Consider the following 15,322-nt stretch of genomic DNA (forward strand, 5'->3'; position numbering starts at 1 on the left):
CCTCTGACTCTTCTTCCCTCCGCTGTGTGTGCATCACTCACTCGAGTCTCAGCGCGCATCGTAATGCACAGATCTGATTGGCTGAGTAGCGTCACGTGTGATATTTACAACGCATGCGATTGGTCTGTGACTCTCCCGGGCAGCTGAAGTGCTACCGTAAAGGCTAGAACGGCTCCCCCGATTAAAACAGTAAAACCCCGTCGAAATTAAATTATTCTCAATAGTTTATCGGTTATAGGTCCAGGTCCGCATAGGACAGCGTCTGGGTCCCGACTCGGACCGCGGTCCGCCTATTAGTGACCTCGGCTCTCGGCTCTAGGCTCTAGCCTCACCTCTTTCGGCAGGGTGTAGTGAAAGCCTCCTTTAAATAGCCACAGGTGGGCGTGTCAACCACGATTATGTAACTGTAGTTTGAGAACCTTGGACATTGTGCTGCAAGGCCGCTGCAGCTGTGGTTCAACCTGAATCTCATCTGCAACATGGCACCTGAGGAGTATGACTGCATAGTCATAGGAGCTGGAATACAAGGGTCTTTTACTGCCTATCACTTGGCCAAAAACAAGAAGAAAACTCTTCTGCTGGAGCAGGTTGGTTAGAATATCACATTTCTGCAGCAGTGAAAGCTCAGCTTTTTGAAGAGCTTGTTCAGTTTTGGCTTTTTTACTTTTTCATATTTATCGTATGTACCGTATAAATATGTGGTGCAAAAGTCAGGAACCACCTTTGACTTATTGAATTTCCATTCCTAACAATCCTGCAAAGCCTGGTTTTATAAAGCCAGGCTTTGCATGGTTGTTTTATAAAATGTTTGAGATATAGAGGGAAATTAAGCTCCACTCTTGCTGTAAATCTGACAGAAATCCACAGGTGTTTCAGTCCATCCTTCCACTGTAAATGAGCTGCTGGTGTTGTCAGAACTACAGACTGTCCACCCCAATATCAGTGTGTTTGGGATTATTTGGATTGTGATAAGCAGAAAGTGCAACCAACTTCTAAGACTAAACTTTGGGAAGTGTGGAAAAGTATCCCTGCAGATTTCTTTAAAAACTGAAGCAAGTCTCCTGAATAACATAGAAGTCACTATGAATGGATATGCTAAGTACTGAATTAAATCATATGTAGTTGCTGAAGTGGTTTCTGACTTTTAACCATTACTATGTATGTAGAAATGGCATAAAAACCCAATAAGCTGTTCTGAATATTCTCTCTCTTCAGTTTATCCTGCCACACTCTCGGGGGAGCTCCCATGGCCAGACCAGGATCATACGTAAAGCTTATGCAGAGAACTTCTATGCGTCCATGATGGGGGAGAGCTGTGAGCTCTGGACCCTGCTGGAAAAAGAGGCAGGAGTGACACTATACAGGTGTGTGTTGAGGGGGCACTGATAGACAGACAGACAGAAGGGTATGAAGGGCCATTGTGCGAGACATCAGCCATGACATGATGAGTAATCCCAGTCTGAAGAGCAGCACGTTCTCATAGTTGTGCCTCTTGTGGTTTGATTGACATGCCTCAGTTTTCTACCACAAACAAAAAGATCTTTAGAGAAGTTTTTTTTGTTTCAAAGCCTTACCAATCTTCAGCAACCTCATTTTTCAAAGTCTGTGAGGTATAATGGATTGCCAGATGATTCTTCACTTAGCTTTCATGCAGAGTCAAGCTGTAGTCTCTCTCAGCATTTATCTTTGGTGACTGATGGACCATGATCTGAAAGCCACTGTGTGTCCTTGAACTTTTGTAAACTGGTGTACAGTGGGAAATGTGGGTCAAGCCCATACATGTACATGTTTTTAGTGCATTACAGTTTTCTGCTGGTTCTTAGCCTTGGACATTGGGCCTGCATGCAGGGTAATCATAAATGAGGGAGAGCATTGTTGTATTGTGTGGAGGCCTCACTTAACACCACTCATCAGTCAAAAAAGACAAGAGGTGCTGAAGCATGCCCCCTGTCTGGTCCCAGTCTCTTTTCCAAATACATGCACACTATTTATACTCTCTGCTAAATGAGCTAGACCATTAAAGGGTTCAGCTTATTTATGGTCAAAATGTAACCATTACCACTAAAGCAAGCTTGCAAACATGCTTATGTGCCTCTTACAGTGGTGCAACAGTAGTGTCTAGAGTGAGACTATCAGATTTAAAGACTAGGAAATAATGTATCTATCGAAGGTGGGAGGAACTTTTGAAAACTTGGAAGGAATTTTGCTGTGTACATTGGGGCAGGCTCCTTGCAAAATCTGATTGCTCATGTTTTTGCTAAGAAGTCTAATATCATGTCCATACTTATTAGCATCTACATCAGCAGTACATCAGTGGATTTCTTCATTCCTGTAGAAGGTATTTCCAATGGTTGTATGATTAGTTAGTATTTGCATAATCCATGCTGGTTACTGTCATGAGAGGACATTTATTGACAAAATAAAAATCACCAAAATGATACAAAAGTGTGAATTCTGTCAGTCTGATGAAGCTGAGGGATGCACATGCACTACAAAATGCTACATATCATGACACAAACATATTAAATGCCTGTTTAGGGCAGAATGAAAGTTGCTACTGAAAGTTGATGTATTAAACTGTAGATCATGTTGTAATCCTGAAAATGCTCTGAACTGTCAATACATTACACAACATTACTGCATTTGGTCAATTTCAGTTTTTGATTCACAGAACTTACCATGCCACTTGACTTAGATGTGTTAATGATTAGTTTACCAGGCCTAACTGGAGTACCTAACTATATGATCCTTTTTGCTGTAGGCGTACAGGGCTGTTAGTGATGGGTCCGGAGAATGGGAAGGACTTCCAGCTCATTAAGAGCACAATACAGAGCAACAGGGTTCCTGCCGTGGTGCTGCAGAGGCATGAGTTCAGCCAACATATCCCCAACGTCAACCTGACCCATGGAGACGCAGCATTTGTGGAAACCGATGCTGGAATTCTGTATGCAGATCGAGCTGTCAGAGCAGCACAGGTCAGTTACTGCTGAAAAGACTTTCCTCTCACTGTTTCTCATCCTTATCCTGAAGACTTGATTGGCTCTAGTACACTTCCCTACAAAGACAGAGAGCAGTGACTACAACAAGTGTAAAAATGGGCAATTATGTTGCAGGTACATAAGTGATTCTGCACACATATATCAGCCAGTATCATTGACTTATATATTTACAAGATATTTAGCTGGACAAGAGTAGAACTTTGAAACTGTTCTCTCAGTTTCAGTGTTTATGTGGTTACCACTCTTTTGTAGGGCAGTATACTTTGAGAAGCTAACTCAGGAGCCTGTCTCATGAAGCATGTTTAAGTTTAACTTAACAATTTTCACTCAGGTTTACATACTCAAGCTAAGATTAATCCCAGTGAGTGTGATGTTTACAACAAACAGCCAATTTGTGAAACATGAGGAGGAGTCAAATGCTTATTTTTCAAAGAAAAAAAAGAAAGTAAAGCAGTTATAGTGGTAAAGAAAACAAAACTATCGCCACTGCCACGTTGTTAGTACTTATTGAGGTAATAGCTGCCTAATATTATAGATACACTGTAAAGCCAAAGGTATGTAAATAGTCCTGCTTATTATTGAGTTCAGATGTTTGAGCCACCCCCATTGATCAACTGTATAAAATCAAGCAAGTAGCCATATACAAACACTGGCATGAGAATGGGGTGTACTGACGAGCTCAGTGACTTTAAACAGCATCAACAAGTTTTATGCATTGGGAGCTTCACGAATGGATTTCCGCACCTGAGCAGCTGCACACAAGCCTAAGATCACTATGCACAATGCCACGTGTCAGATGGAATGGTGAATAATACTTCATGATCTGGCAGTCTGATGGATAAATCTGGGTTTGGCAGAGGCCAATAGAAAGCTAGCTACTAGAATAGTTTGGTGAAGGAGGGATAATGGTCTGGGGTTGTTTTTCAGGGTTTGGTTTCAGCACCTCAGTTCCAATCAGTGAAGGGTAATGTAACTTCAGCATACAGAGACATTTTAGACAATTATATTCTTTCAGCTGTGAGGCAAAAGTTTGGGGAATGCATTTCGTTTTTCAGAATGACTGTCACCCTGTGCGCAAAGTGAGGGCAGTAAAGACGAGTGGCCTGCGCAGAGCCCTGACCTCAACCCCATTGACCACCTTTGGTCACTTTAACCTTTGTTACCTTATTGTAACATTGATAATGAGCCAGGCTTTTCATCCAACATCAGTGCCTGACCTCACAAATGTTCTTCTGACTAAATGGGCAATATTTCACAAAGACACACTCCAAAATCTTGTGGGTTGCCTTACCAGAAGAGTGGAGGCTCCATATCATTGCTCATTGGTTTTGGAATGGGATGTCCAACATCCTGTCCCATTTGGTCAGAAGCTTGGCCCTGATTGGACCAAAAACTGTTTATGAAAAAATACTGTTTATAAAAAATACCCTCAACTCCTCCACATTTTACATTATTGTCTGTTAGTGATGTCAGTATAGTGATGTAACATCTTCGTGAACCAAGTTAACTGCAATGCCTGAAACTTAGTCAGGAACTCTGTCTATGCTAAACTTGCTTTGGTGAGAAAGACACATATTTTCATGCACATCACACAATACTGTTGACATCTAATTGGGTCAAGAATATTTCTCAATGTTGGATAAGTAATGGGATGATCTGAGCTTGCTTTGTCAGTAAACCCTGATCCACTTAAGTGGAAAAGAGATTTAATTTGAGTGTGACATTAGCCTCAAGTTGCGCTGCTGTTTCTTAGAAGAGAAAGGGAGAATAAAAAAGCTTTGAAGGAGAGAAAGTCTTTCTAAGCGCTCCATCAAGCACATAACTATTACAAACTGATTCCTTTTATTTCAATAGAAGCCAGACACAATTAATCATTCCTCTGTGAATTTAGTTAAAGTGATTTATCTTCTTTAAAGAGCACAGATCAAGCATACTTCACACACCATCATTAACCTTGAAAAAATGACTTACAGCTGCCAAAATATTCGTGTATTCCAGTTTTTAGAAAAAGATGTTGAGCTGTATAGCCGAGGCTGAGTCCTCACAGAATGCCAGAGGACCTTAATCCTGAGCATGCAACACAGGACAGCAACATCATTAGTGAGTGTAGCTTGTTAAGGCTTTCTAGCACTTGACTGCAGGAATCTGGCCTTGTACCTTTACGCACACACCATCTCCTCCAAGCCTCAACCTGTTCTGGTCTACAGCAGTTCCAGTGTGCAGTGCTAGGCTCCCTGATGGCTCAGTCTGAAAACAGCTCTTGCTTCTTGCTCATTATCTGGGATCATTCTTTCTGGTGTTGTACAGTCTTGGTGTCCCTTTCCTTCAGCCTTAGATCCTGTTAAACCTGAACAGAAACACACACAAAAGATTCTCTGTTAACAGTCGGAGGAACTTTAGAAAATGCCTCAATTAGCTGCTGTTTGTCAAATTTGAGATTTATCGGCTTCTAAAAACTGAGAGTTTTAAGTATGTGGGTTATTATATTATATTATTATATTATATTATATATATTATATTATTATATATGTCATGTATGCTATTTTTCATAAAAAAGACCAGTTGAAGAGTTTCATTAAATGCCGTTTATCCATTTGTAACTGAGTTTTGGGGGGGGAAACAGCTGACTTATTTTGGAAATCACATCTATATCTCTAATGAAGGAGATCATCATAATATAGCATTAATATTTTGTAAAATGTATATTATGAAAAAGTCATCTATATTGTGTCTTGCAACAAAACCCTTCAATCATTGAAAGCCTGGAAGCAACAACCAGTGAATAGCAACTGAATAATCTGCATATAAATTAGCTGAGTAGATGCCCATTATGTCATCATCTTATTTTATTAAGTAAATTTTGTAATTTTATCAATTTTTTCAACAATTCAACATTTGTGAATAATTCATTTTTGTAAACAAATAATACAACCCCAATACCAAAAAGGAGTGCTGTGTAAAATGTAAATAAATGAAAATAAAAACAGAATGCAAATATTGTAGACCCATATTTTATTCACAATAGAACACAGAACACATATCAGATGTTTGAAATGAGACATTTTAACCATTCCATGTAAAATATTAACTAATTTAAGAATATTGTCCCATTCTTGTCTGATGTAGGATTCTAGCTGCTCGACAGTTCTGGGTCTTCTTTACCAGATTTTTTGTTTCATGATGCACCAAATGTTTTTTATTGGTGAAAGGTCTGGACTGCAGGCAGGCCAGTTCAGCACCTGGACTCTTCTTCTGTGAAGTCATGCTGTTGTGATGAATGCAGTATGTGGTTTAGCATTGTCTTACTGGAATATGCAAGGCCTTCCCTGAAAGAGATGTTGTCTGGATGAGAGCATAGGTTCTAAAACCTCTATGTATTCAGCATTGATAGTGCCTTTTCAGATGTGTAAGCTGCCCATGCCATATAGGCACTAATGCCACTCCATACCGTCAGAGATGCAGGCTTTTGAATTGTGCACTGATAACAAGCTGGATGGTCCAACTCCTCTTGAATTTGCAGGACACGGCGTTTGTGGTTTCCCAAAAGAATTTCACATTTTGATTCATCTGACCACAGAACAGTTTTCCATTTAGCCTCAGTCCATTTTAAATGAGCTTTGGCCCAGAGAAGACGGCAGCGTTTCTGGATTGTGTTGACATATGGCTTCTTTTTTGTGTGATACACCTCTAACTTGCATTTGTGGATTGCATGGCAAAGTTTGTTCACAGACAATGATTTCTGGAAGTGTTCCTGAGCCCAAGCAGTGATTTCCAGTACAGAATTATGCCTGTGTTTTAAAGCAGTGACATCTGAGGGCTCGAAGATCACAAGCATCCAATAGTGACTGTTGTTTCTCTTGATTCTTTGAATCTTTTCATATGTACTGTACATATGATAGTGGGATGTCCAAAGTCTTCATAGTGTACCTTGAGGAATATTTTTCTGAAATTGTTCCACAATTTTTAGACACAGTTTTTCACAGATTGGTGAACCTCTGCCCATAATTGCTTCTGAGAGACTCTGCCTCTCTAAAATGCTTTTTTTATACCCAGTCATGTGAGTTAGTTGCAAATGTCTCCTCCAAATGTTTTTTATTAGTACCACTTACTTTTCCAGCCTTTTGTTGCCCCTGTCCCAACTTTTTTTGAGATGCATTGCTGCCATCAAGTTCTAAATGAGTTAATGGAATAATTTTATTTTTATGAGTTGTTAATAATAATAATAATAATAATAATACTTGTGCTCTATGTACTCCAATGTACGCATAGTTTTCAACAGCATTTTTTAACACAAAACACTGCTGTTTTGCTGACACATTTTGTTTGCCCACTTGACAAACTGAATCTTGTGATGCATTTTGTTTATAGCAAAAATATTTTCAGGTCTCATGATCTTAAAAGGGAATTACAGCTTTAAAAAATGATGCATAATTAAATTATCATGATGTAAGCAAAGTCATTCAGTGTGGTTTGTCACAGTTTCACAGAAAGCCATTACGTGAAACGCGTCTGAAATAAACCTGGGAAAAGTATCAGGAGTGGTGATATTCTAATGTAAACAGGTCTCCAAACTCATCTCTGTATTTTTTTTACTTAATTGGATACACACAATCAGCAATTATGGCTTGGAATAAAAAAATGAAAAGTTGTGTATGAACTTTTGCAATTTTGCAATGCAAGTAGGGCTGGAAAAAATAAATATTTTTATTGTTCATATATATTGTTGATATTTGATTGTTTATGCGTAATGATCGGCTAATACTCAATGGATTGGCTTAAATGTGGCCTTTAAGTGTGAACAGGTGTAACAGTAAAGTGTTTGGCAGTGTTTGACAAACTAAGATACTGTTAATGAAGAGCTAAATTACCACTGTGGAAAAAAACATGATGCCTTTTTGATGTCTGCCCATAATTTTGAGCTAAAGTGGGTAATAAATAATAAAGTAAAATAATAATATAATAAAAAATGTAAAAATAAGTGATACAGTAATACATAGGTAGATTAAAGTTACAGCTCTGTAGGCAGCATTGTTTAAAAGGTTTAATATTTCAAAATGCTAGCTCACTTGCTCACTAGACGAGCTGTGTACAAGTTTCCAAGAAGAATGGACAGCATTTTTCACGTTTTACACCCCTTTATATTGCTGACCTTCTTCTTCCCAATACTCCTGCTCATACTCTTGGGTCCTCTGATGCTGGCCTTTCAGCCTTTATCTCTCTGCAACCACTCCACACTCTCTTCCATCAAAGTCTGCCTCAAAACTTTCCTGTTTTCTCAATACTTTCATTTTTTGTCTCTCAGTACTCCCCCGCACCCCATGATGATGACTCATAGAACATTTGTCTCTTGTTGTTAAGTGTGCAATCATTTTTCCCTTTTGTGATAATCCCTTTGTTTGATGTGATCATGACTTTCTTATTCTGAAATGGCCTTGTGTGACGCCTATGTGAAAGGTGCTATAGATATTAAACTTATCATTATTATTACAATTATTACTACTTGTTTTGGATGGGAATCTGTCACATTGTAAACATCAACAGCCCTGATCTACATCACCACCAGTGTAAATAAATCTTTTACTCTGCAAAAATTTACTCTGCAATATTTCACATCAAACCACTGTAAATAACTCTGAGATTATGCAGAAATTTTGAGAAAATGTGGACTTTCCCTTTCCCTAAAATTTGGTCATATCCCCCACTCTCAGCTTTAAAGTTTGCCACTGCCTCTTCTCTTTTCAGATGGTTTTCCAAGGACATGGTGGGGTAATAAAAGACAGACAGAAAGTGGTTCAAATCGAGCCTGGCTCTATGGTCACCGTGACGACCGGGTCTGGCGTGTACAGGGCAAAAAGCCTGGTGATCACAGCGGGTCCCTGGGCCAGCAGAGTCCTCCCACTCACCGGACTGCAGCTGCCACTGAAGGTACAACAGCCAAACAGATAGAGCCAGAGCAATTCATGCGTTCAGTCCCTCACATGCTCCATCTTTATCAGCCTTAAAAAATTCATACTGCAACGCTCTGTCTACGAGAATGCCTGACGCCAGGTCGCCAAGCATTATCTGAAAGGAAATCATTTCCGCCACAGCGCAGCGCGAAGGTCAGAGGCTGGGAATTACACACAGCCCTGCAGAGCTTGACTGGCATCACCCCAGGTCAGTCTGAAAAGTCAGCCATTGCTCAGAGTAAACAAGCCAGGGCATTTCCCTCCCCCAGTGCTGCCCGCAGCCTAGGCAGTCTCAGTGCACACAATCTTCGACGTGTCACACACCAAAAGAGAGGTGATGGGGGAAATATTCAGTGTTGTTTAAGCTCGAAATTGGACCCAAAATTGGAATTGCATTATTCAGCGTAGCGTGGTCCTGAAAACCTGCGCTTGAGTGAGCAGGAGTGTATGTGTGACGTGTGAATGTGTGCTGGTGGATTTTTTATGGTTCCTGAATGAGGAAGCTGGCTGGACAGTTCATTAAAGTGAGAGCTAGTAAATGCTATCCTTTTATTACCTCTCCCCTGATGTGATTTGTATTAGTGTATATTCATTTAATTAAATCCTCATCCCTGATACTGCAGTAATAGTAGAACACTACTCTAGTAATTGCTGCTGGATCAAGGACAACAATGATGCAGGGAAAGAACTGACCCAATCAGAGTGTCAGTTTTCTCTCTCTCTCTCTCTCTCTCTCTCTCTCTCTCTCTCTCTCTCTCTCTCTCTCTCTCTCTCTATCTCTAGGTGGTGAGGATAAATGTGTGTTACTGGAAGGAAAAGGTTCCGGGCTCCTACAGCGTCACTAACCGCTTCCCCTGCTTCATCCAGATACAGCCAAAGGAGGCGGAGCACGATATCTACGGCCTCCCTTCCAATGAGTATCCAGGACTAATGAAGGTGAGTGGCAGGATTTGTCTAAAAGAGGAAATTCCACCAATTTGTCATAGTTTCTGTGTAATTGAATAATTGATAAAGTCATTCATAGCGTTTTGATGTGATATGGTTCATTGTTGAGAAACTTGCTGACACTGGTTTCTTTAGAGTGGTGGTGATTGGATCCAGGCATTGCAAACAATGCAACAAAAATATAGCCATTTTATTTACCTAAAACATTTTTTAAATGTAATGTTGACGGCAAAATAGTTATTAGTTAATAGTTAATTATAAATTATAAGATATCACACATACAAACATTGGAGTACCACAGTGCATAATTCAGATCCACAATTCCTCAGATGTCCAACCCATACAGAGACAAAGTGGTTGTATTATGTATCTACTGTAGGTAATAGAGGGTAAGGGAAAAAGACATAGAAAGAAACAGAAGAAATAAATAGATTTTATATTTTATTTTATGGTTATGAATTTGTGTATGTGTTTACTTGTTCTGTGTGGTTCAGTAGCGGAAGCCTGCCTGTCTAATCTGTGTTTTCTTGGTCATTGCTGCTGGTCCTCATCAAACTCAGACAGATCACACCTATTCAACCTGGCCTTCCTGTAAATGCAAAGCATCAGTTTTACATGTGTACAAAGCAGCATTTCTTACTTCTGCTCTTGGCGACCCACAGCAATTATTAAAAATTACTCAAATTACTGAGAAAAGCTGTTTGAATATGTATTCAGCCCTGAGCTGTGAAAGCTCCAAGATCACACAGATAAAAGATATTGCCCTAACAAGGACACCGTTAGCTTGCTATTGGGCTCTTGAAAATGTTCACCTTTTCCTGATAAAAGACCTCCTTAATTCAGGTATCATTAGTCAGACTGCAAATCTGAAGAAAGGCTGTGAAAATGAAGGCTGAAAAGCATTCAAAGGAAATTAGAGATAGAGGTATAGACATGCACAGGATAGGAAATGCTACAAAATAATATCCTAGTATTAGATATCTCAGTAAGCACTATTGGATCAATTGTAAGGAAGTGGAAGCTGCATCATACTACCTGGCACTGCCTAAACAAATGTCATTCATCAAAACTCTGCATCAGGGCAAGCATCAGACTTGTGAGGGAAGCAACAGAGAGGCCAACAATAACTTTGAAAGAGCTACAGATTTCAGTGGCTGAGACTGAATGGAAGCTGCTCCAGTCAATGATACCAAGAGCTCTAAATATGGCTGGCCTATATAAGGAAGTGGAACGAAAGAAGCCGTAACTGAAGACAAACACAATCAAAGCACGTCTGGAGATTGTCAGAAAGCATCAGAGTGACCCAACTAAAATGTGGCACACTGTTTTGTAGTCAAATTAGGTATAAATTGATCTTTTTGGTCAAAATGTGTGGTGCAGACCAATGCCCATTCTTCAACAAACACCATTGCAGCAGTGAAGTATCAATTGAATGATGATGTGTAAATACATCTGCGATGCATATGGACACTTCATCAGTGATGTTCTTGGAATCATAGGGTGTTTCAGGTCTTTCAACATCATACACCCTCATCCAGGTAACCCAGCTGGGGCTGATCAGATCCTAGCTTGTGTCCAGATGGCTAGCTAGCTACCACGACTCCATGGTTCTCCTCTCTTGAGCCACAGCCATCTTAAGGCCCTCTCTGCCGCTTCGGTGGTATTGTGGATGGCTCTCCTCTTTCGCTCTCCCACTATGCCTAAACTGCTTAAGGTTCCGGCCAAGGAATGGGCCGCGAAACCTCTGCATCCAACCTCCACTGTGAGGCACCTTGCTCTCCATCAAGTCACTGACCAGTCCCGCGTACTTGAAGAGCTTCCTATCAAACGCTCCTTCCAAGCAGTCTTCCCATGGCACTGTCAGCTCCAGCAGCACGGCTTGCTTGGTCGACTCAGACACAAGGACAGTGTCTGGTCAGAGGGTGGTGACTGCAATGTGGCTGGGGAACTTCACCTGCCGTTCGAGGACCTCTCTTGGAACACAATGGACATGGTGTTTCTGCTATGCCCCATGCATGCAGGTTAGATGGGCTTGGAAGCATATTATACACTGCCTGGATGAGAAACTTAATGAGGTGAGGTGAGGTGAGGCTTTCCAGATCTCAGTCCAGGTCACTTTCCTCTCAACCACGTTCTCCCATCTTGTCCAAGCCCCTTGATGCCTCATTCCCACTGCCTTGCATGATCTTGCCTCCTCTACGGCTGCTCTCACCTCCTCTTGAACAAGGCGCTGCCTTTCCTTCCCTCTGGTGTTCCTTTGGGGAGTTGGAAAGGATCCTAACCCGGCTTGGCCTCTTGTGACCACTCCCACCAGGCTCCTGTGACGCAGCCTTGCCTCAGCCTCTTGGACAGCCTCCTCTGTCCTCCACTTCCTGCCTGTCCTCACTTGGATTCCAGCTTTGGCCACCTTCAGATCACTAGAGTCCCTGTACTGCACCACTTCTCTAGTTCTTGTAACCTTGAATTCCTCTTCCAAGGATTTGAAGGGCAGGTGCAGTTTGTTGTTGCACCCATAGAGTTCGATGCTGCTCAGGCTCTTTGGTAACCCAAGCCATCTCTGGAGGAGGTTGCTGACTTTCCTCTCTAAGGTCTCAACTGTAGAGATTGGGACTGCATAGACGAGGAGGGGCCACAGGATCCTGTGAAGGACGCCATGCTGGTAGACCCAGGCTTTGAACTTTCCAGGTAGACCGGACTTGTCCACGGATTTCAGCCAGCCATCCAAATCAGCGCAGGTTGACTGGACAGATGTTGAGTCTTTCAGAGAGCTGTCAAAAACCTTGCCCAAACTCTTGACCGGCTTCTCTGTGACCGTTGCAATGGCTGTGCCTGCCATGTAAAAGCAGAATTTGTCCTCTACCTTTCCTTTCTTCAGCACCATGGATCTTGTTTTGGCAGGTTTGAAACGCATCTGGGCCCACTTCATCAGCCTCTAAAGTCCCTTCAGAATCCGCCGGTAACCTGGGACTGATTCTGTCGTGACTGTCAGGTCATCCATGAATGCCCTGATGTGTGGCTGCCATTGTCCAGAATTCATTCTGGGCCCTCTGCATTCTCGCTCAGTGGACTTGGTAAGCATATTCATGGCCAGGGAGAACAGTGTCACAGAGATACAGAGAGTGCACCCTGTGATGATGCCGATCTTCACCTTGTGTCAAGTAGATGTAGTTGCTCCAGAAGAGACCCTCATCCTGAGGTTGTTGTAGCAAACAGCAATGAGGTCTCCACTCCTACTAGGGACATGATGTTTTACTAGAGTGAACTGGACTAACTTGTGTGGAATGGAGCCGAATGCAATTGCCAGGTCAAGCCATAACACTGACAGGTTGCCTTTGTTCTCTCTGGCCTCCCGAATTAGCTGTGTCACCACACCAGTATGCTCCACACAGCCCAGCATTCCTGAAATGCCGCCCTTCTGGACTGATGTGTCAATAAAAGTGTTCTTTGTCAGGTAGGTGCACAGCCTCTTGTTGTGGCCAATGCTGTTGTGAATTGCAGGATGTGGCTTGAAGTTGGTGTCACTGAAAAAGACGTTATTTAGAAGGCAGCGTATGTTGCTCCAAAATGTGTTCAGTATTAATGGTGCAGGGTACCCATCAATACCCCCCATGTCGGACCCTGGCTTTTGAATTTTTTTATGCTAGTAACAATGATGATGGTCCTTTTCTTCTTTGGCCCTTCGAACATAATGTCCATTATTTCCATAAATAATTTGAAAAGTTGACTTATCAGACAACATTACACATTTTCACTGTGTATCAGTCCACTTCAGATGAGCTGGAGTCTAGAGACGATGGCAGCATTTCTGGACTGTGTTGATAAATGATTTGCACTGTGCATAGTACGGTCTTAACTTGCATTTATGGATGCAGCGATGGATGGTGTTTATTGATGACATATGTCAAAGTGTTCTCGAGTCCATGTGGTGACGTCCATCACAGAAGCATGCGAGTTTTAATGCAGTGCCATCTAAAGGATCAAAAGTCAAGGACATTCAGACCTTTTTCTTTATACACATAGATTTCTCTGGATTCTTTTGATCATATTATGCACTGTCGGGGATGAAATACCCAGACTCCTTACAGTTTCTAGCTGAGGAACTTTTCTTGGATGCATTTCACAATGTTACTGGTCTTAAATTGCCCCAACTTTTTGGAATGTGCTGCAGGCATCAATTTCAGAACGAATGTATTTTACCAAAAAAAAAAAATATATGAAGTTGATGCATTAAAGCATTATATAACTTATCTTTGTACTACTGCTTTCTCTTTTTATTTGCATTTTACTTACGATTTGGGTTTGTAGTATTTTGAAAGACTTAAGTATTTATGCAGTAAGCATTTTTCAGTTTTTTTTTTTTTACAATCTGTTTATAAATATGCATTTTAAGAGCTTATTGATTTGCAGTCAAAAATACTAGCTTGAGCAAGTGTCCTTAGTAATCCAAATGAATCTGATGACTTTTTAAGGTCATTGAATACTTATTGTATAAACTCATGGCCGGAGACTAATGGGGTAGATGACTCTATTCATATTATATCATTTTGAAATAAAAGGTCATTATTATTACATTTAATTAGATATTAGATATTCTGAATCAGAAACTGCAAATGTAAGAAAAGAAAGTAAAACAGAAGGGTGAGGCATGGGCAGTGAACGCTCTCATGTATGGAAAAAGTTAATTTTACACTTCAGTACATGGCCGTTGCGCACCTTCCATTCTAAAGGCATTGGCATACGCACTGAGAGCAGCCCTCCCAAGCCATTCTTTAGACCCAAGCACAAAGAAAAGCTGCAGTGTTCTCTGTTTCAGGGTTAAATAACAGAGGGTGGTTCAACGCTTGAATGGTGGCGTAGCAGTAGCCCTGCTGTCTGATTTGAGTCCTCTTGGTCATAGTGCCGTTTCACGCTGGTGCCTCACTGGGAGTTCTCAGACTGATCACGCTCAACATGGCTGAAAAGCAGAGCACAGATGGTTGAGTCATGTTAGATGTATTATCTCTGCTCCAGAAAACCAGAGCCTGATTTTGTGTGCCTATCGGCTCCTCTCCCCAGTGCACCGCAGAGTGATGTATTATGGAGCTGTAGTGCTGTCTTAGGTCCCAGATGACACGGCTGTAGGAGGCCATTTTCTTTTATGAGTCACGTAGACTGGATTGAAGTAAATTTGGTCTCCGTGTCTGGGAGTCTCTCCTTTTGTTTAAAGTGCCACTGTTTAATCCGTTTAATCTCATTTCTCCCATCAGATTTGTCATAATTCTCATCTGTTCATTGTAATTCTGCTGATTAAAGGTTTGGACCCACATTACACAAGTACTATACAAATAAATGTACCTATTTGAATTTACCTATGCCCATAAATTTGTTCTTTAGTAGCTACCTTTGTGGACAAGCTTAGACATGGCGTTCAGAAAACATAATGGAAACATA

General features: G+C 41.2%; 1 protein-coding gene across 2 annotated transcripts in view; it reads left to right on the forward strand.

Moving 5' to 3' along the window:
• Positions 1–410: 410 nt before the first annotated feature.
• pipox (pipecolic acid oxidase) overlaps positions 411–15,322 on the forward strand; it is a 29,644-nt gene continuing 14,732 nt past the window's right edge. For both annotated transcript variants that reach the window (XM_017694853.2, XM_017694852.2), the window contains exons 1-5: positions 411–587; positions 1,216–1,364; positions 2,762–2,975; positions 8,742–8,924; positions 9,731–9,883. In XM_017694853.2, coding sequence (XP_017550342.1) covers positions 480–587; positions 1,216–1,364; positions 2,762–2,975; positions 8,742–8,924; positions 9,731–9,883 — 807 coding nt within the window. In that variant the 5' untranslated portion in view covers positions 411–479. The remainder of the gene's footprint in view (positions 588–1,215; positions 1,365–2,761; positions 2,976–8,741; positions 8,925–9,730; positions 9,884–15,322) is intronic.

Source organism: Pygocentrus nattereri, chromosome 17 (assembly GCF_015220715.1).
Source record: "Pygocentrus nattereri isolate fPygNat1 chromosome 17, fPygNat1.pri, whole genome shotgun sequence".
In the NCBI taxonomy this organism is placed as follows: Eukaryota; Metazoa; Chordata; class Actinopteri; order Characiformes; family Serrasalmidae; genus Pygocentrus; species Pygocentrus nattereri.